This window comes from Callorhinchus milii, unplaced genomic scaffold (genome assembly GCF_018977255.1).
Source record: "Callorhinchus milii isolate IMCB2004 unplaced genomic scaffold, IMCB_Cmil_1.0 Scaffold4, whole genome shotgun sequence".
Taxonomy (NCBI): domain Eukaryota; kingdom Metazoa; phylum Chordata; class Chondrichthyes; order Chimaeriformes; family Callorhinchidae; genus Callorhinchus; species Callorhinchus milii.
Window position 1 is genome coordinate 3,107,475 of NW_024704745.1, and position 21,467 is coordinate 3,128,941.

General features: G+C 56.1%; 1 protein-coding gene across 1 annotated transcript in view; it reads left to right on the forward strand.

The window, feature by feature from the left end:
• The window catches only part of LOC103188606 (protocadherin-16), a 40,678-nt gene extending 19,416 nt beyond the window's left edge, over positions 1 to 21,262 (forward strand). Inside the window, 14 exon segments of the mRNA XM_042333991.1 lie at positions 2,053 to 2,210; positions 4,140 to 4,974; positions 5,864 to 6,061; positions 6,064 to 6,102; positions 6,885 to 7,010; positions 7,622 to 7,831; positions 7,999 to 8,856; positions 9,655 to 9,768; positions 10,302 to 10,513; positions 11,143 to 11,294; positions 13,130 to 13,260; positions 13,704 to 13,981; positions 14,477 to 14,618; positions 18,430 to 21,262. Coding sequence (XP_042189925.1) covers positions 2,053 to 2,210; positions 4,140 to 4,974; positions 5,864 to 6,061; positions 6,064 to 6,102; positions 6,885 to 7,010; positions 7,622 to 7,831; positions 7,999 to 8,856; positions 9,655 to 9,768; positions 10,302 to 10,513; positions 11,143 to 11,294; positions 13,130 to 13,260; positions 13,704 to 13,981; positions 14,477 to 14,618; positions 18,430 to 21,107 — 6,131 coding nt within the window. The 3' untranslated portion in view covers positions 21,108 to 21,262.
• Positions 21,263 to 21,467: the final 205 nt, after the last annotated feature.

Sequence of the window (21,467 nt, forward strand, 5' to 3'; positions counted from 1 at the left end):
ATTCCCCTCCCCCGCTTCTCCCAATTCGCCTCCCCCGCTCCCCCAATCCCCCTCCCCCACTTCTTGTGTGTGCGTGTGCACTGTGTGTGTGTGTTTGTGTACTGTGTATGTGTGCTCACTGTGTGTACATAAGAGCATAAGAAATGCTAGACGAAGAAAGACCAAGGTCCATCTAGTTCGCCTTCCACCTTCTTGCCGGTTGCATACACGTGCAAACTCACTATGTACTATATCCCATAATGTTATTCCCTAAAAGAAAACTATCTAATCTGTGTTTGAAAGAATCAATATTTCCTGCTTTAGGTTCACTATTCGCTCACTGAAATAGCGTTTGCATAGATTCGTTCTGCGACCAGGGCTCCCTCTGCCTCCTCGACCTATCGGCAGCATTCGATACGGTCGACCACGCTATCCTCCTCTACCGCGTGTCCTCCCACCACAACCTTCAAGGCCCTGTCCTTGAGTGGTTTAGGTCGTATCTCTCCCACCGTCTTCATTTTGTTTCCACAAACGGCTTTTCCTCCAGCCCCCGCACTGTCTCGTGCGGTGTCCCTCAGGGCTCTGTCCTCGGTCCCCTCCTCTTCACCCTCTATATGCTCCCCCTGTGGTGACATCATCCGCAAACATGGGCTTAACTTCCACATGTATGCGGATGACACCCAACTCTACCTTTTCTCCTCTACCCTCAGCTCCACGACCACCGATGTCCTGACAGCTGCCTGTCCGACATTGAGTCCTGGACGAGAGACAACTTTCTTTAGCTCAACGTGCGTAAAACTGAGGCCCTCATGATTGGCTCACGTCAGCGCCTCTGCACCTCAGGCGCTGACAGCATCAGCATCCAAGGCTGCACTCTCCACCTCTCAAAGCCATCAGGAACCTCGGGGTTCTGTTCAACCCTGAGCTGTCCTTTCTCCCTCATATCCGCGCCACAACTGGCACCGCCTTCCATCACCTCCGAAACATCCCAGGCTACGGCACTACCTCACCCCTCACGCTGCTGAAACTCTGGTCCACGCCTTTATCACCTCAAGGCTGGACTATGGGAACTCTCTCCTCGCGGCCTTCCCGGCACCTTCCTCCACAAACTGCAGGTCATTCAGAACTCTGCAGCTCGTGTACTGTCCCGCACCAGGCTTCGGGACCACATCACTCCCACCCTCGCTCGCCTCCACTGGCTCCCCATCCCCCAGAGGATCGAATTCAAGATCCTCATCCTCACCTACAAGGCCATTCATGGCCTCGCTCCCTCCTCCCTCTCCGATCTACTATCCCCCCACGTACCTGCCCGTATCCTCCGTTTCTCTGGCTCCGGTCTGCTCCACATCCCCCGCCCCAACCGCTCTACCATCGGTGGCCGGGCTTTCAGCCTCTCAGCCCCGAGGCTCTGGAACTCCATCCCCCAGTGCCTTCGTCGCTTCCTCCCTTTCCTCCTTCAAGGCCGGTCTCAAGACCTTTCTCTCTGACCGTGCCTTCAGCTCCCCTCTCGACTCTCTACCCCCTCCTGTCTCCCTCCCTTCCCTCCCCTCATCCTGACCATTTCCCCACTGCTCGGGTCCTGACCCAACTGTCCAGCGCCTTGGGACGTCCTCCCGACTTGAAAGGCGCTCTACAAATGGAATCTTGTTGTTGTTGATCTGAATTTACCCCCCTTCGATCGCAGGCCGTGTCCTCTGGTTTTACTATTCTGGACAAGTTGCAACAGACTGTCATGAATCTTAAAGACAGCAATCATATCACCTGTCAATCTTCTCTTTTCCAGCCCAATTTACTTAGTCCTTCCAATTCCTCAATCATTTTGGTTGCCCTCCACTGTATCTTCTCGATTTCTCCAATATCCTTTTTTGGACTGCGGCGAACAGAACTTTACACAGTATGGTGTGTATTTGTGTGTCTGTGTACAGGAGCCTGTGCTGTATATACAGAGCCCTGTGGTGTGTGTTCAGTAGCTTGGGCTGTGTGTACAGTAAACTGGGCTATGTATACGGGACCCTGGGCTGTGTGTACAAGGTCCTGTGCTGTTTGTACAGTAACCTGTGCTGTGTTGTCCAGGGCCCTGGGCTGAACGTTTCTCTGTGGAGCCGGTGTCGGGGGAGGTGAGGACAGTCACAACCCTGCGGCAGTCAGAGCGCAGCGAGTATCAACTAATCCTCACAGCCAAAGACCGGGGGCGGCCAGCACTCACCAGCTCCAGCACCCTGAGTGTCCAGGTAACCTCAGCACCCCCCCACCCCCACTACCCCCACATACACATCCTGCACACCTCCACCACTGCCCCCCACCCACCCACACCATCCTATGCTACACGCCCAACCCACCCCCCAGCCCCACACACTACAACCCCACTCCCCACACACTACACCCACCCCTCCACCACTACCACAACAACAAATTACATTTGAATAACGCCTTTCGTCAGGAGGACATCACAAAGTGCTGGACAATCAAGGATCCGCACCTGAGCTGGTGGTTGGGATCAGGTTGGGATTAGGCGGGGAGCGTAGGGGTAGAAGAGGTGGGTCTTAAGACAGATCTCGAAGGAGGCAAGGGACAGGGTGAGGCAGAGGGACTGTGGGTTGGAGTTCCAGATGTTGGTGGCAGAGAGGCTGAAGGCCTGCCAGCCAACGGGCGAGGCGGGGGACGTGAAGCAGGCCAGAGCCCGCTGAGTGGATGGAGTGGGCAGGTTGGTAGGGGGTTAGGAGGTCGTAGAGGTGGGGGGAACAAGCCATGGATGGCTTTGAAGGTGAGCACCAGGATCTTGAACTGTATCCTCTGTGTGATGGGAAAGCAGTGGAGTCGGGCGAGGATGGGGTGATAGGGTCGCTGAGCCTGGTGCGGGAGAAGACAGGGCTCGAATTCAAGATCCTCATCCTCACCTACAAGGCCATTCACGGCCTCGCTCCCTCCTACCTCTCCGACCTACTATTCCCCTACTTAGCTGCCCGTACCCTCCGTTCCTCTGGCTCCGGTCTGCTCCACATTCCCCGTCCTAACCGTCCTACTATCGGTGGCCGTACCTTCAGCCTCTCAGCCCCGAGGCTCTGGAACTCCATCCCCCAGTGCCTTCCCCTTGCTTCCTCCCTTTCCTCCTTCAAGGCCGGTCTCAAGACCTTTCTCTTTGACCGTGCCTTCAGCTCCCCTCTCGACTCTCTACCCCCTCCTCGCTCCCTCCCTTCCCTCCCCTCACCCTGACCATTTCCCCCACCCAATGCTCGGGTCCCGACCCAACTGTCCAGCGCCTTGGGATGTTCTCCCGACGTGAAAGGCGCTCTATAAATGCAATCTTGTTGTTGTTGTTGGTGTTGCAGCCTATGGGGAGGGAGGAGTTGGGGAGGCCGACAAGCAGGGAGTTTTCATAGTCAAGCCTGGATGTAATGAATGAGGGTCTTGGCAGCCTGCAGTGAGAGACAGTGGCAGAGATGGGCAATGTTGTGGAGGAAGGGCAAGGTGGAGATGGTCCATTTGGCAGTTGAGGGTCGAACAGGGCGCCAAGGTTACCACTCCTCACACACATAAAGCAGTTCCAGCACCCTGCCTGTCCAGGTAACTACACCCCCTCACACGCAAACCCTTACACACACCTCACGCCCCCATCCTCTCACTCACCCTCACAAACACACTACACCCCCATCCCCACCCCAAACACCCTCACACACATACACATCCCCCCATACACACTGCCTGCTCCACACATGCACATATGTCCTATATAATTGCAGGTTGTGGCTGTATGAGGGTGAGTGGTTGCTGTATGGGGGTGTGTGGTTGCTATATGAGGGTGACCGGTTGCTATATGAGAGTTAGGGCTGCTATAATAGGATGAGGATTGCTGTATGAGGGTGAGCAGTTTCTGTGTGAGGGTAAGAGGTTGCTGTATGAGAGTGAGGGTGAAGGTTGCAGTATGAGGGTGAGGGTCACTGTAAGAGGGTGAGGAGTCACTGTGTGAGGGTGAGGGGTCTCTATATAAGGGTGAGGGTTGCTGTATGAAGGTGAGGGGTTGCTGAATGAGGGTGTGAGGTGTGTGGCTGCTGTATGAGGGTTAGGGTTACTGTAATAGGGTGAGGGGTATGAGGGTGAGGGGTTCCTGTATGACGGTGAGGGGTTGCCGTATGAGGGTAACTGATCTCCCCCCTTGCTAGGTGCTGAGCTCCTCTGCGGCCCCTTCGCCCCCAGTCAGCACGGTCCTGTTTACGGTGGTGGAGGGCACAGTGCCGGGCTCGCTGGTTGGCCAGGTGGGGCCGCGGGCAGTGGTGCCGGGGGGGGAGGTGACGTACGCGGTGCTGGATGGCGAGGATGCCGAGGGGCTGTTCCTGGTGGAGCGAGCGAGCGGCGCCGTGTTTCTGGGCCGGACCCTGGACTACGAGGAAGCCCCCAGCTACCGGCTACGGCTGGAGGAGACCGAGCTGGGCCCCGGCACCGCCCACACCCGCGTCATCGTGGTGGACGTGCGTGTGCTGGACCGCAATGAGCACGCTCCCCGCTTCCCCGCGGCCCTGCTGACCGTGATCGTCCCCGAGAACTCCGCCATTGGCACTTCCCTCTACACCTTCCAGGCAAGCGACCAGGACGGTCCCGGCCCCAACAGTGACGTACGCTTCTCCATCCTCCGCCAGTCGCCGGCCGGTGACTACTTCCGGTTGGAGCCGGTGTCCGGCGTGTTGACGTGCCGGGCTCCTGTGGACCGCGAGCTGACACCAGGCTTCCTGCTGGTGATCAGGGCCACGGACCAAGCGCTGAACACCAGCCAGCGTCTGGCCTCCACCGTCACCGCCCGGGTCTTTGTGACCGACCAGAACGACAACTCTCCGGTGTTTCGCTCACTGCCGCGGGTCGCGGTGTTGGAGGACCAGCCACTGCGCTTCGCCCTGCACCGCCTCGTGGCCACCGACCCCGACCTCGGCCAGAACAGCCAGCTCCGCTACCGGCTCAGCCACGGAAACACCGGCCAAGCCTTCCAGCTGGAGCCTGACACAGGCATGTCACTGAGGGGAGAGGGGAGGGGCACGGCACTATGAGTGGGGTGGGGGGAGAGCTCGGTAGAATTGTTGCCAGTGTAAAGGGACTATCTGACTCTGACCCTCATACATGGTTTCATTACATCCAGGCTTGACTGTGCAAACTCCCTGCTTCTCGGCCTCCCCAACTCCTTCCTCCATAGACTACAGATTATCCAGAACTCTGCACCCCGTGTCCTCTCCCCCAACAGGTTCCGTGACCCTATCACCCCCATCCTGGTCCGACTCCACTGACTTCCCATCACACAGAGGATACAGTTCAAGATCTTGGTCCTCACCTTCAAAGCCCTCAGTGGTCTTGCTCCCCCCTACCTCTGTGACCTCCTAATCCCCTATCATCCTGCTCGCTCCTTCCGCTCAGTGGGCTCCAGCCTGCTTCATGTCCCCCACCTTGCTCACCCCACGATTGGCGGGAGAGCCTTCTGCCACTCTGCTCCCACTCTCTTGACCGCAGTCCCTCTCCTTGACCCTCCCTCGCCACCTTCAAGACCTGTCTCAAGACCCTCCTCTTTGCCTGTGCTATCAATCAGCCTGCTTCCCCCACCGCCCTCCACCCGCCCCGATCCCGACCTCCCCGCTCGTGTCCGAAACTCTGACTGTCCAGCGCCCTGGGACGTCCTCCCGACATGAAAGCGCTATATAAATGTAATTGTGTTGTTGTTGTTGTCGTCTGTCTGACTAGCTGTCTCTGTTTGACTGTCTGTACATCAGACTGTCTGTCTCTGTCTGACTGTCCGTCTCTGTCTCTCTCTCTCTCTGTTTGATGTCTCTCTGATTGACTCTCTGTCTGACTTACTGTCTGTCTGTCTGACTGTCCATCTGTCTCTGTCTGACTGTCTGTCTCTCAGGGTTGCTGTCTATAGTTAAGCGCCTGGACCGTGAATCACAATCGGACTATAACCTGACGGTGTTGGTCAGTGACCAGGGCTCGCCCCCCCGCTCCGCATCACAGCTGCTCCGGGTCCAGGTCCTCGATGTCAATGACGAGACCCCCACCTTCTCTCAAAGTATGTATACAGCCCATGTGCTGGAGAACCAGCCGGCAGGGGATCCATACTGCGTCTGCTCGCTTCCGACCGTGACCAAGGTGGGTCCATCTGTCTGTCAGCGCCCTCCACCCACCTTCCCTGCCTCCCCCATACACACCTGTCCCCCGCCCTGATTCCCCCCCTCGGCTTCTCCTCTCCCCCCCACCCCCCAACCCCCCGCTGTGTGACTACGTGTGACTATGAGAGGCTGCGTGTGACTGTTTGAGAGGCTATGTGCGACTATGTGTTACTATCAGAGGCTGTGTGTGAGTGTGTGAGAGGCTGTGTGTTACTATCAGAGGTCGTGTGTGAGTGGAACTGTGTTGTGTGACTGAGAGTGTGTGTGAGAGACTATCTGTGTGACTGTGTGTGAGGGTGTTTCCATGCGCGAGGGCTGTTGTCACGGGTGGGTGGTGTTGCTGCGATGCGTCCTGTAGCTCAGTGGTTAGGGCACTCGCCTCGCAAGCAAGAGGACCTGGGTTCGATTCCTGGGCAGGGGGCGAAACGTTGATCAAGTTTCCTTACTGCACACACGTGCCTCTGTTTCCCTCACAGTAAGTTGGAACCCGGTTGTTAGTCGATTGGTGGATCGCTTTTCCTGGGCATAATAATTCCTCCAAAATAAATGAAAATAATTTGGTCACTCAATCCACGACTGTTTGTGGGACACTTCTGCGCGCAATTGGCTGCCGTGTTTCACCCACATGATACCCAGTCAATTCACTGTACGGTATATTCTGTGAAGCGCTTTGAGACGTTTCGAAGACTTGATAAGGCGCTGTAATCAAATGCGAGGATTATTATTATTAACATGACTGACCCGCTGTGTGTTTGCTGTTAGGTTCTAACGCGGAGCTGACGTACGGGGCAGTGACCAGCGACGCCTTCATCATCCACCCGAGCAGCGGCGACATCCACACCCGCCGGGCGTTGGACAGGGAGCAGCAAGAGGAGCACATTTTCACTGGTACCTGGGTGTAGTGACTGTTTGCGGGGTGCTGACTGTGTATGCTGTAGTGAATGTTTGTGGTGAGGTGTAGTGACTATTTGTAGTGTAGTGACTGTTTGTGGTGAGGTGTCATGATTGTTTGTGGTGTAGTGATTGTGGTGAGGTGTAGTTACTGTTTATGGTGAGGTGTCATGATCGTTTGTAGTGTAATGATTGTGGTGAGGTGTAGTAACTGTTTGTGGTGAGGTGTAGTGACTGTTTGTGATGAGGTGTAGTGACTGTTTGTGGTGTAGTGACTGTTTGTGGTGAGTTGTAGTGACTGTTTGGGGTGAGGTGACTGTTTGGGGTGAGGTGTCATGATTGTTTGTGGTGTAGTGATTGTGGTGAGGTGTAGTAACTGTTCGTGGTGAGGTGTAGTGACTGTTTGTGGTGAGGTGACTGTTTGTGGTGAGGTGACTGTTTGGGGTGAGGTGACTGTTTGGGGTGAGGTGACTGTTTGGGGTGAGGTGACTGTTTGGGGTGAGGTGACTGTTTGGGGTGAGGTGACTGTTTGGGGTGAGGTGTACTGACTGTTTTGTGGTGTATTGACTGTTTGTGGTGAGGTGTAGTGACTGTTTTGTGGTGTGCAGTGTATGTGCAGGATGGAGGGGAGCCACCCCGGTTGGCCACGGCGAGTGTGCTGGTCACGGTGGTGGACGAGAACGACAACGCTCCGAGATTCCAGCCGGATCTGCTCAGCCTCCAGCTCCCCGAGAACCAGCCCCCGCTCCGTCTCCACACCAGCCCTGCCATTGACCTCGATACCGGCTCCAATGCCAGGCTCCACTACACCATCACTGGTAATTTCTTCACCACACAGCCACACTGGGGAGAGAGCAGGGGAATGGGATTAGAGTAGAGAGCTCCAGTGAGGGAATGAGCACCAGGACAGATTATGATGGGGCGAGAGCAGGGGAATGGGGTTAGAGTAGAGAGCTCCAGTGTAACGTTCTTTTGTGTTTGGCAGAGGGAGACCCGGACAGGGACTTTACCGTCGACCTGCTGACGGGGGAGCTGGCTACGCAGCGGGGGCTGGACCGGGAGCTCACTCCCTCATACTCGCTGACCATCATGGCTATGGACGGGGGTAGTCCCCCGCGTTCGGGGACACTGTCAGTGAGGGTCCGGGTGCTGGACGTCAATGACAATGCACCTGCGTTTGGTGAGGACACATACACGGTTGAGGTGCCAGAGGACGCAGCAGTGGGCACACTGGTCCTGGCGCTCACCGCCACCGACCCTGACGAGGGCTCCAACGGGCATGTGCGGTACCTGCTAACCAACGAGTCGCTGGGCATGTTCCTGGTGAACGACGGGGGGAGGGTAACCACAGCTGCACCGCTGGATCGTGAGACCAGAGCCTCTTATCGTTTCCTGGTGCGGGCGGTGGATTGTTCGCCCTCCGCCCCCCGCACGGCCACCGCGCGTGTGACAGTCAACATCGGCGATGTGAACGACCACGCTCCCTCCTTCCTCACCGACCCTCTCCTCCTCACCGTGTCCCGGTATACCCCGGCCAACCAGCCGCTCGTCACCATGAGGGCCGAGGACAGAGACGCCGGCCCCAATGCCTCCATCTTCTACCGTTTCTCCCGCCCGCTCTCCGGCTTCAGCATCAACTCATTCACTGGCGAGGTGCGGCTGCTTGGCTCGCTGGCCGCACTCAGCCGGGCCCAGCGCACGCTGCTCGTGGTGGCCACTGATCAGGGCTCAGCCCCACGCTCCGCCACTGGCGTCGTCATCATCCGCCTCCAGGAGGAGATCCACCACGGCATCAGCTTCAGCCGCAGCCCAGACATCACACTCCCCGAGAACCCAACGGCAGGTACGTGCCCATCCACACACTGTCCACAGCCCCCTCCCAGCTGCACTGTCCACCCTACACTGTCCCCACAAACTGTTCCTCTACCCACACCGTCCCTCACACTGTCCCCCCACACTCTCTGTCCTCCCCTACACTGTCCCCCCGCCCATACTGTCTTTCCCTCTTTACTGTGCCCCCACACTGTCCCCCCACACTGTCTATCCCCTACACTGTCCCCTCACACTGCCCCCCAACCCCATACTGTTGATCCCCCTTACAGGGTCCTGCAACGGTTCTCACCCATTGATGTGTATGCAAATTTCATTAACGCGTCCGTACTAAGTGGCCTCTGCTTCTTTTCTAAAACTGTTGGTGTGAGTCCCTATTTCGAACTTGACTCAACCAAATCAGTCACCCGCAGACAGGTATTCCTAGTTAACGTCAGTGCCTGGTAATTGGAATGTCTAATTGGAGTCTGTTTGCAGTAATAGACCTTCGATGTTGACAACTACCCTACCAAGTGCTTACTCCTTTTTTTGTCTGGAATACTGCAGGGACTCGAGGGTAAATTCGGTAGAAACAACAGCTCTTTATTAAAACCTAGCAACTCTAGGCTACCTTGGATTAAAGGAACACAACAATGGAAGACATACAACAATGGGAGCAAACATAACTATAACTACTGGCAACTGACATTTTGTATATCAAATGCGTGTATTATTATGAGCGGCAAGGATTGTTATGTGAGCTCAGTGCCTCTGGTTATGAGCTCTGAGTTGGCTGATCTTGGTGCGTGTGTGTGTGTGTTACCGTCCGCAGGGACTACCGTGGCCAGGGTCAGGGCGCAGTACCCCGATGGCTCCACCAGGGGCATCCTCTACAGCATCTTTAGCGGCAACGAAGACAATGTCTTCAGCATCCGGCCCAACACAGGTACTCACTGGGACAACGGGGGTGGGTGGGGGGCACCATGTGGAGTCCTGTAGCAGTAAATAGGAACCCGGTTGTTAGCCGGTTGGCGGATCGCTTTTCTGGGGGTAATAATCCCTTCAAAATAATAATACTGTGCTCACTCAATCCACAACGGTTGTGGCGCAGTTGGCTGCCGTGTTTCGCCCACAAAATATACAGTCAATTCATTTTACAGTATATTCTGCAAAATGCTTTGCGACGTCTTTATGATGGGATAAAGCGCTATATCAAATGCAAGTGCAAATTATTATTACAGAAGAGTCAGAGGGTGTCTGTGTATCACATTATAATGGGGATTGAAAACGTAAGCCTGCTAACTTTATTACTTTATCATTACATTAATTAACACATCACATGTTGCATTTTCTTACCTGTAATCTCGTCATTCTCCCTGTCTCAAACACTCACTCACTCTCTCGCTCTCTCTTGCTCTCATTTTTTCTCTGTGTCTTTCAATCTGTTGCCTCACACACACTCTCTCTCTGGGTTGCCAGGTGAGATCTTGGTGCGGGAAGGTTCTAGGCTGGACTATGAGCGGAGGGCGAGGCTGCGCCTGGTAGTGAAGGCAGAGGCTTCGCTGTCCTTCAGCTACACAAATGTCAGCCTGAACCTACAGGACGTCAATGACAACTCTCCCCGCTTCCAGCTCCAGCACTACACAGCCTTCATCTGGGAGGCCCAGCGCTACAGCTCTCCCATCACACAGGTCAGGGTGGGGGGTTGTGAGAAGGGGAGGGGTTGGGTTGATGGTGGCAGTTCATTGGGGTGGTGGTTGGGGTGGGGTTTGGTAATTGGGATGAGGGTTGGTAATTGGGATGAGGGTTGGGATGGTTGTTGAGGTTGGGTGAGGGTTAGGTTGGGGCGAGGTGGTGGTTGGAGGTGAGGGGTTTGGGGTGAGGATTAGGGTTTGGGGTCAAGGTGCATGTGAGGGTTCGGGTGTGTGTGAGGGTTGGCATGGGTGTCAGGGTTGAGGTGGGTGTGGTGGTATGTGTGAGGGATGGGCAGTGTGTGTTACAGGGTTTAACGCCCCCACCCTCCCCCAATCCCTCGTGTGTATGTGTTGGTTGAGGGTTTGTTCATGTGTGGGGGAGTGGGGGGCTGAGGGTCGGGGGTGACGCTGCGGTGTGTGAGGGAGGAGCAGTGTGTGTTACGGGGTTTAACCCCCTGTGTCTCTGGTTGGGTTTGGGTGTGCGGGGCGGGGGAGGGTTGGCGGTGATGCTGTGGTTGTGTATGGGGTGGGTGGATGGGGGGGAGGGAGGGTTGGGGTTGACGCTGCGAGTGTGTGAGAGGGGGGCAATGTGTGTTATGGGGTTTAACCCCCTGTGTACTGGGCAGGTGTTGGCCAATGATGAGGATCAGGGAGCAAATGGGCAAGTGACATACGCGATTGCAGGCTCCACCCAGAGTGGCCTCTTCACCATCAACCCCCAGAACGGGGCCATCAGCACCTCAGCCATCATGGACAGGGAGATCTGGGCACAGACAGTGTGAGTGTCCTCCCCGCACATCCATTCTGCCATCCACATCCACCCACTGAACCTGGTGATTACCCGGGACCTCAGTGTCTCAGATTGCACCTTTACCGACAAAGCCATCATGGACCACTACTTAATTTCCATTAACTCCTCAGTACCTCTCCCCACTGCCACCTAACCCACTTCCATCTCCTATCACGGCTGGAAAAAAATCTCCCCGCACTCCTTCTTCCCTGGAGTCATCTGAACTCCTCCCCCTTTGGGCTTCCTCCCAAACAACTTATCCTCCTCGGCCATTCTCCTCCACAACTCCTCCACCACTCTCAATGCTTTTGCCCCTCTTAGCTCCTCACACAAGTCATCCTGGTACACAAGCCACCTCTGCTCCCTCAAGGCACAGGTCAAATCTGATTTAACGGTCCATCTCAAATCTGGTTGGACAACATCAAAATTTACTCCTCCCTCACCTCCGCTAAATCGTCCTTCCACTCCGAGATAATCTTGGAGAAGGACAACCCAAAACTCCTCTACTCCAACACCAACTGGCTCCTCCACCCACTTTCTCATGCCTCGCTCATCCTCTCCTCCAACTCCAACTCCAACTCCAAGGAGATGCTGGAATTCCTCGAGACCAAAATTGAGGGGATCTGCTCAGCCGCCTCTGACCTTCCAACTGCTACCACTCCCCACCTCTCCCTCACACACCAGCCCCTACCCATCCCTTCCTCCACACCTTCAAACTTGTTTCCCATTCCTCTCTCACCACCATCATGACCAAAGTGAAGCCCATCACCTGCTCCCTCAACCCCATCCCTTCCCCTCTCCTTACCTCCTTGTTCTTCTACTCAGACATCATCAACCTTATCCACTGGTATCGCACTCACCCCCTTAAAAAACAGCTGTCATCACCCTTATCCTGAAAAACCCTTCCCTGGACCCATCCCTGCTCTCCAACCACCATGCCACCTCGAACTTTCCTTTCCAAGGTCCTGGAACAAGTTGTTGCTTTCCAATTTCTCTGCCTCCACCCTTGACTCCAGGACCACTGATGTCCTAACAGAATGTCTGTCAGACATCAAGTCTTGGATGAGAGCTAACTTTTTCGAGTTGAAGATCAACAAGACCAAGGTTTCCAAAAACTAATTGGCTCCCATCAGCACCTCCATATCTCATCCACTGGCAGCATCGCCATCCATGGATGCACACTCCGCCTCATTGAGCCAGTCCAGAACCTTGGCATTGTTTGACCCTCGACTGTCCTTTCGATCCCATCTCCGTGCCATGACCTGCTCTGCCTTCCCCCACCTCCACAACATCATCCGGCTCCGCCGCCGCGTCACCCCTCATTCATGCATTTATTACATCTAGGCTTAACTATGCCAACTCCCTGCTTTTCTGCCTTCCCAACTCTTCCCTCCACAAGCTGCAGATCATCCAGAACTCTGCAGCTCGTGTTCTCTCTTGCATCAACCCCACCGTCGACCAGATCAACTGGCTCCCCATCCCCCAGAGGATAGAGTTCAAAATACTCATCTTCACCTTCAAGGCCCTCCACAGCCTTGCTCCTTCCTACTTGTGACCTGCTAATCCTATATCAACATGTCCTCTCCCTTTGCTCAGCAGGCTCTGGTGCCTGCTCCACATCCCCCACCTGGCTTTCATTGGTGGTCGGGCTTTCTGCCTCTCTGCTCTCACCCTTTGGAACTCCATCCACAGTCCCTTCATCTTGCTGGCTCCCTTGCCTCCTTCAAGGCCTGTTCCCAAGACCATCCTCTTCGATCGCACCTTAGGTCACCCTTCGACACCCACACTCTACCACACACTGACAACTATTCCCCCCTCCACAGATTGAAGCTGACGGCAACAGATCGGGGTTCCCCTCGGATGGTGGGCACAGCCACCCTGACAGTGGTCATTCTCGATCTCAATGATAACAGCCCCACCATCCCTCTCCCCCGAGAGATCCGTGTGCCTGAGGGTAAGTCACTATTTCAATCCACCCTCCATACGCCCACCACACTCCCTCACCCCACTTCTTCCCTCCCCATTCCCTCCCTCCCCATTCGATTCCTCTGCACTCTCTCCCTCACTCCATATTCACTCACTCACACTCATTGACTTCATTATTTCTGACTGTGGGGGCAGGTGGTGTAGTGACTGTGAGTGGGTGGGGGGTGCACGTGACTTAGTGGGTGGAGCCGGGGTGTGCTGTTACTGTGAGTAGCTGAGGTGCAGTGTTTGAGTGGCTGAGTTATTGTGACTGAGTAGCTGAGGCGAAGTGACTGTGCAGTGTGTCGTGACTGAGAGTGGCTGAGGTGTAGTGAATGTGAATGGCTGAGGTGTGACTGTGCAGTGTGTAGTGACTGTGAGTGGCTGAGGTGTAGTGACTGTACAGTTCAGTGATTGTGTGGCTGCTCACAGACCTACAGGTAGGGACGGAGATCACACGTGTGACGGGGAACGATGTGGACTCGGGGCCGGGGCTGGCCTACGAGCTGTTGGGTGATGTTGAGGTCTTCAGCGTGGAGCAGTACCGGGGTGGCATCTCCCTTCGCCGTCCCCTGGACTTCGAGCGCCGCAGTGCCTACCTCCTCACCATCCGCTCCTCCGACTCCCTACACAGCAGCCAAGCCAACCTGACCATCCTGGTGCAGGACATCAACGACAACCCACCCTCCTTCGTCAGGGACCTGTACCAGGTCAGACCCTCTCACACCCCCACCACAGCTGTCACACACCACACCCTATGGCTCCAACAGCAAGCACTCCAATGGGGGAGCTGACACCCGCACAGACATGATGGGGAGAGCAGGGAATCGGATTATAGAGCTCCAGTGGGGAAGTGAGCCCCAGCAAAGACACAAAGGGGAGAGTAGGGAATGGGATTAGAGTAGAGTGCTCCAGTCGGGGACTGAGCACCAGCACAGGCACGAAGGGGAGAGAGCAGGGAATGGGATTAGAGAGCTCCAGTATGTGACTGATCACCAGCACAGACACGATGGAGAGAGAGCAGGGAATGGGATTGCAGAGCTCCAGTGGAGAAGCGAGCACCAGCACAGACATGATGGGGAGAGAGCAGGTAATGGGATTGGCGAGCTCCAGTGGGGGAGCAAGTATCCAGTGTGTGTATATCGTGCGTGTGTTTATTGTCTCACTCCCGGTGTGTGTTGGTATAACTCTCACTCTGTGCCCAGGTGATGTTACCAGAGAACACTGTGTCCGACACAGTTGTCGTCACTGTCACTGCCACAGACAGAGATTCCGGGAACAATGGCAAGATTACTTACCGGTTGATGGCTGCGAGTGCTGATGGCTTCTCCATCGACCCCCATAATGGTGAGAAACCAATGAACATTCTCCATCTGTATGCGTCTCTCTCTGTCTGTGTTCTGTCTCCATCCTTCTGTTTTTCTGTCTGTCTGTGGTAACGTATTGTGTGTGTTAATGTGCTGTGTTAATGTGTGTGTGTTAACACGCTGTGTGGGTGTGTGTTAACATGCTGTGTGGGTGTATGTGTTAACATGCTGTGTGAGTATGAGTTAACGTGCTGTGTGTGTTAAAATGCTGCGTGCAATGACCCGTCAAGAGTTGGAAACAACTCTTCCTTCCACAAGCTGTAGATCCAGAACTCTGCAGCTCATGTCTTCTCCCGATCAGGCTCCGTGACCCTATCACCCCCACCATCGCCTGGTTCCACTGGCTCTCCATCTGCCAGAAGAGTTCAACATCTTCGTCCTCGCTTTCAAAGCCCTCCAAGGCCTTAGCCCTCCCTACCTCTGTGATCTGCCCTGATATCAATCTGTCCACTCCGTCTGCTCAGCTGCCCGTTCCACGTCCCCCGCCTGGCCCCAGCATCGGTGGTTGAGCCTTCAGCCTCTCTGCCCCCACCCTTTGGAACTCCATCCCACAGTCCCTTTGCCTCGCCCTCTCTCTTGCCACCTTCAAGGCACGTCTCAAGACCCTCCTCTTCGACCGCACCGTCAGCCAACCTTGTGCTCCCCATCCTCACTGTCCTCAACCTCCCGATCCCAACTCCCAGCTCAGGTCCAAATCCCTGACTGTCCGGCTTCTTCGGAAATCTTCCAGGTGTGAAAGGTGCTGTGTAAATGTAATTTGTTGTGTGTGTGTTGACATGCTGTGTGTTTTAACGTGCTGTTAATGAAATCTACCAAACTAATGAAGGTGGTAGATTGCAAAGCTGATATTTGGGAATTGGGCAGACCCAGTGGCCGATGAAATTCAATGTGGAGAAATGTAAATTACTTCACATGGGGACAAAAAATCCAGGAAGGGACTATTATTTGAACAGAAGGAATAATATGTATAGAAAATGAAAAGGACCTGGGGGTCCTGATTGACAATAAATGAAGCTCTCGCAACAATGCTCTGTGGCAGTGACTAAAGCAAACCAGATGTTGGGAAATATCAAAAGATCAATAGCAGCCGAAATAACCTAGCAGGGAGGTTAACTAGTGTTGTGGGGAAGGTTTACACTAATGTTGAGGGGGGAAGGGAATCAGGATGTAGCATCAAAGAGAAACAAGTTACAGGGGACTGGGAGAGACGAAAAACAATGCAATAAAGAGAAGTCCAGAAAAAGGAGGGATTAGATAGGGGAGAAATACAGAGCAGACTAAGTCGGTCTTGGAGTGCACGTGCATAAATGCATGGAGTGTGATGAATAAGATTGGTGAGCTGCAGGCTCAAGTTGCCACATGGGGTTATGATATAGTGGTAATAATGGAGACCTGACTCAAACAAGGCCAGGAATGGGAGCTGAATATTCCTGGCTACAATGTATTCAGGAGGGTTAGGGAAAGGAAAAAAGGGTGGGGGGGGGGGGGGGTGGCAATATTGATTTAAGACACGGTTATGGCCCTGGAAAGGGACGATGTGCTAGAGGGTCCGAAGACAGTATCTATTTGGTTAGAGTTAAGGAGCAGAAAAGGAGCTGTTAGTTACTCTGTTAGGTGTAAACTATAGACCACCAAATAGTGGGAAGGAGATAGACGAGTAAATCTGCAGCAAATTTCATAAAGATGCAAAACCAAGAGTAGTGATAATGGGGGATTCAACTATTCTAACATGGACGGGTAAAATAACAGTATAAAGGGCAAGGAGGGTGAAGGATTCCTGAAATGTGTGCAGGATAACTTTCTGGATCAGTGTGTTTCCAGCCCAACAAGGAAGGAAGCAGTGCTGGATCTAATTCTGGGGAATAAAGTGGGGCAAGTCAAGCAGGTTTTAGTAGGAGAACATCTGGACAACAGTGATCAAACATCATTAGGTTTAGAGTACTTATGGAAGGGGACAAGGAGCAATCAAAGGTGAAGATGCTCAACTGGAAGAGGGCTAGTTTCAGTGAGTTAAAAAGGGACCTAGCCAAGATGGACTGGAAAGCAAGATTGACGGTAAAACAGCTAACGAGCAATGGGAAGCCTTCAAGGAGGCTATAGTTTGGGAACCCTAACCCCAACACATTCCCACAAAGGGAAAAGTAGGGCAACCAAACCTCCCTGGATGACTAAGAAAATTAGGATTAAAATAAAACAGCAAAAGGAAAGAGGGGCAAAGAGATTGAGAAAAGATTAGCAGGTAACATAAAAGGGAACCCTAAAATATTTTATAGGCACACAAAGAAAAGGGTAGTCAAAGGTAGGATGGGGCCAATTAGGGACCGAAGAGGAAATCTTGTGGAGGCAGAGGACATGGCTGATGTACTGAATGAGTACTTTGCATCTGTCTTCACAAAAGAAGAGGATGCAGCCAATGTCACCGTATTAGAAGAGGGTAGAGAAATTGTATAGGATAAGAATAAACAGAGAGGTACTAAAAAGGTTGACGGGACTCGAGGTAGATAAGTCACCCAGTCCGGACGGGATGTATCCTAGGTTACTGAGGAAAGTAAGGGTGGAAATAGCAGAGGCTCGTTCAAAAAGTCAGGAAGTTATGGTGAACCTTTATAAAACACTGGTTAGGTTTCAGCTAGAGACCGTGTTCAGTTCTGAGCACCACACTTTAGGAAGGATGTCAAGGCATTCGCGAGGGTGCAAATGAGATCAACCAGGATGGTCCTGGGAATTCAGTTATGAGAGGCTAGAGAAGCTAGGATTATTCTTCTCGGAGCAGTGAAGGTCAAGAGGAGACTTAATAGAAGTTTTCAAAATTATGAGGGAATTCAATAGGATGAACGAGGAGAAACTATTTCCACTGGTGGGTGGGTTGGTAACTCAAGGGCACCGATTTAAAATAATTGTTAAAAGAAACAGGGGAGTAGAGAAATGTTTTCGCACAGCGAGTTGTTTGGATCTGGAATACATTGCCTGAAAGGGTGGTGGAAACCGATCCGATAACAAGTTTTAAGAGAGAAGTAGATAATTATTTGGGGAGGTCAAGTTTGCAGGGCTATGGGGAGAGTGCAGGGGCGTGGGTTTGATTTGGATAGCTCTTTTCAAAGAGCTGGCAGACATAATGGGCCAAATGGCCTCCTTCTGTTGCTGTATAATTCTGATTCTATGAAATATTGGAGTGGTCCTGCCACTGTATAAATAATTAGTGAGACCATACTTAGAGTAGTGTACAGGTCTGGTCACTGCAGTACAAAAGAGAAATGGTAGAAATCTAGATGATCCAGAGGAGGGTAACCAGAGGGAATGGAGGGAGTGGACTATGAGGAGCGACTAAGTAAACTGAGCATGTTCACACTGGTAAAAAGATTGAGGGGCAATATGATTGCTGTCTTTTAAGATTCCAAAGGGGCGAGGCAATATAGATCATGACAGGCTGTTTCAATTAATCCAGAAGAGAGGTCACCTCCTGCGATTGAAAGGGGGAAAATTTAGAACAAATCTACGGAAACACTATTTCAGTGAGCCATTAGTGAACCTATGGAGCAGACACCCTAGGGAGATGGTTGAAGCAGGAAGTGTTGATTCCTTCAAACACAGATTAGATAAGTTTTCTTTTAGGAAATAACATGATGGGATATGGTACATGGGTAGTTCAGGACATAAGTGCATGCGACCCTGAGGAAGTCAGAAGGCGAACGAGATGGATCTTGGACTTATTTTCATCTAGCAATAATGTTCTTATGTGTGTGTTAATGTGCTGCGTGTATGTGTTGACCTGGTGTGCGTGTCTCTGGCAGGGACACTGTTCACAGAGGGGAGCCTGGTGTTTGGCAGCAATCCTGTCGTGCGGGAGGTGGTGATCGAGGCTTGTGACGGTGGCTCTCCGGCACTCTCGGCCTTCACCACGGTGCAGATCCAGGTGACGGATGTGAACGACCATGCACCGGAGTTCAGCCAGGCCGGCTACACCGCACGTGTGCGGGAGGACCTGCTGCCTGGCACCACCGTGCTCAGCCTAGAGGCCATGGACAGCGACCGGTCACCGGAGAACGCCGGGCTGGACTACGCCATTGTTGGCGGCAACACTGGCAACGCTTTCCAGCTCGCGAGCGGCGTGCGGGCGGGGACAGCCGGCCGCCCTGTGGCGGTGGCCTGGCTGGTATTGACCGAGAAGCTGGACTTCGAGACCGTCCGTTCCTACAACCTGACTGTGTCGGCCACGGACCGAGGGGTACCTCCACGCCGGGCCGCCGTGTCCGCCCTACTCACCGTGCTGGACACCAACGACAACCCGCCCGTGTTTGAGCGGAGCCGGTACCGGGCGGCACTGAGCGAGGCGGCCCCGGTGGGCAGCGAGGTGGCCAGGCCGTGGGCGCGGGACGCCGACACGGCGGGCAAAGGGGGTGCGCTGCGCTACGCCATCACCTCGGGGGACGAGGGGGGGCTGTTTGTGGTAGAGCCGGGCAGTGGGGCGGTCAGGCTGGCCCGGCCCCTGGACCGGGAGTGCCGGGCGCGCCACGTGCTCATCCTGGAGGCCAGTGATGCCCAGGGCGAGGGTCCTGGTGCCAAGGGCCCCGGTGATGCTGGCGGCCACACAGCTCTGGTGCCCCTCACCGTGGAGGTGGGAGATGTCAATGACAACCTGCCTTTCTTCCCACTGCCTCGCCTGACCGTCACGGTGCCCGAGAACCAGCCTCCCCACACCCTGGTCACCCGGCTCCGTGCACTGGACATGGACGCCGGGCTGTACGGGCAACTGTACTACTGGCTGGGCCCAGGCCCAGGCCCCGGGATGGCGCTGGGGCCTGACTCAGACCCCGGCCTAGGCCCAGGCCTCGGCGCCTTCTACCTCAACAGCAGCACGGGCGAGCTCCGTACGCTGCGGCCGCTGGACTACGAGAGGCTCGGAGCCTACCGGCTGCTGGCCTGGGCCCGGGACCCCGGCAACGCCTCGGCCTCGATGACGGTGAGCGTGCTGGTGGCCGGGGAGGACGAGTACCAGCCCGTGTTCGGCCAGGAGACCTACAGCTTCTCGGTGCCGGCGGGGGCCCGGCGCGGGCAGCTCATAGGCCGGGTCCAGGCCTCGGACGAGGACGGCGGTGCGGACGGGCAGCTGGTTTACTCGCTGGCCGAGGCCTCGCCGTACTTCCGAGTGGACCAGGCCACGGGGGAGCTGCTGCTGCGGGTTGACAGTGGCCCGAGGCCCCGGGAGGACGCGGAGGCCGAGCCTCAACCCCCAGAGCAGGCCCGAAGCATGACGCTGAATATCCAGGCCCGCGGGCCGCTCCCCGGCTCCCGCTCCGCCTCGTCCCTGGCCACCGTGGACGTGACGCAGACCACCTTCGGGCTGGAGCCCGAGGCGAGGCCCGGGGCCGGGCGGCTGCTGATGGTGGCGGCGCTGGCGGCCTCGCTGGGCGGCGGCGGGATCCTGGCCGCCCTGGGGCTTGCGCTGGTGGTGCTGCGGGCTCGGCGGCGCCGGGAGCTGCCGCCGGGGGAGAAGCGGGCGGGCCAGGCCGAGGATGAGGAGACGCTGAGGAAGGTCGGCCCGAAAGCGGGCCTCGCCTCTCAGCAGCAGCAGCCGCCGCCGCCGCCACCCGAGCGGCTGTACCACCAGGCGCTGCCCGGCTACCCCGAGCCGCCGCCGCCCGTCACCACCTACACCCGCGGCGGCTCCATCGACCCGTCGCACTCGAGCGGCCGCGGCTCGGCGGACGCGGCTGCCGAGGAGGACGACGACGAGATCCGGATGATCAACGAGCACCCGCGGGCGGCCAGCGCCTCCTCGGCCTCGCCTCACGGCCACCCGGGCACCCGCGGCCCCGACTCGGGCATCCAGCAGGACGCCGACCGCCTGTCCGACACCTCGACCGAGGCCGCCTCCGACTGGTGCCGGCACCGCAAGGGCCTCGGCCTCGCTCCGGGCCCCGTGCCGCTGCTCGGCTTCAGGGAGGCGGGCACGGCCCGGGCTGGAGACCCCGGCTTCACCCTGGACGGTAGGCCCGAAGCCGCGGGCTCGCTTACGGCCATCGTGGCGAGCGACGAGGAGCTGCGGGGCAGCTACAGCTGGGATTACCTGCTGGACTGGAGCCCGCGCTTCCAGCCTCTGGCCTCGGTCTTCACCGAGATTGCGCGACTCAAGGACGAGAGCGGCCCCCGGGCCCGAGGCTCCAAACCCCCGCCGGAGCCCCGCATCGACCCGCCGCCGCTCATCACTGCCGTCGCCCACCCCAACGCGATGTCGGTGCCGCCGCGCCCGGCCCCGGCCGCCCTGCTCCTGCACCCGGGCCTCAGGCCTCACCCGCTCCCCGGCCTCGGCCCCCGCTCCCCGCTCCCCGGCCGGGCCTCGGCCTCGGCCGCCATGTCGCCCAGCTTCTCACCCTCGCTCTCCCCGCTTGCCGCACGCTCTCCCGCCGCCTCCCCCTTCGACCCCAGCAGCCGGCCTCCCCCGCTGCTCTCTGCCGGGGAGCCGGTCTGATAGCACTCAGCTCCGGCCTCGGCCTCGCCTGACTGCTCGCCCCCCGGGTTTGGTGTCGCACAGGTCAGCCAGAGGGGCCCGACCCCACAACCATACATACATACCCGTCCCCACCCCTCACACACACACACACAGCCACACACACACACACAGCCCCACACAGCCCCCCCCCCCCCCCCACACACACACACAGCCCCCCCCCCACACACACACACACAGCCCCACACAGCCCCCCCCCCCCCCACACACACACACACAGCCCCACACAGCCCCCCCCCCACACACACACAGCCCCCCCCCACACACACACACACACAGCCCCACACAGCCCCCCCCACACACACAGCCCCCCCCCCACAC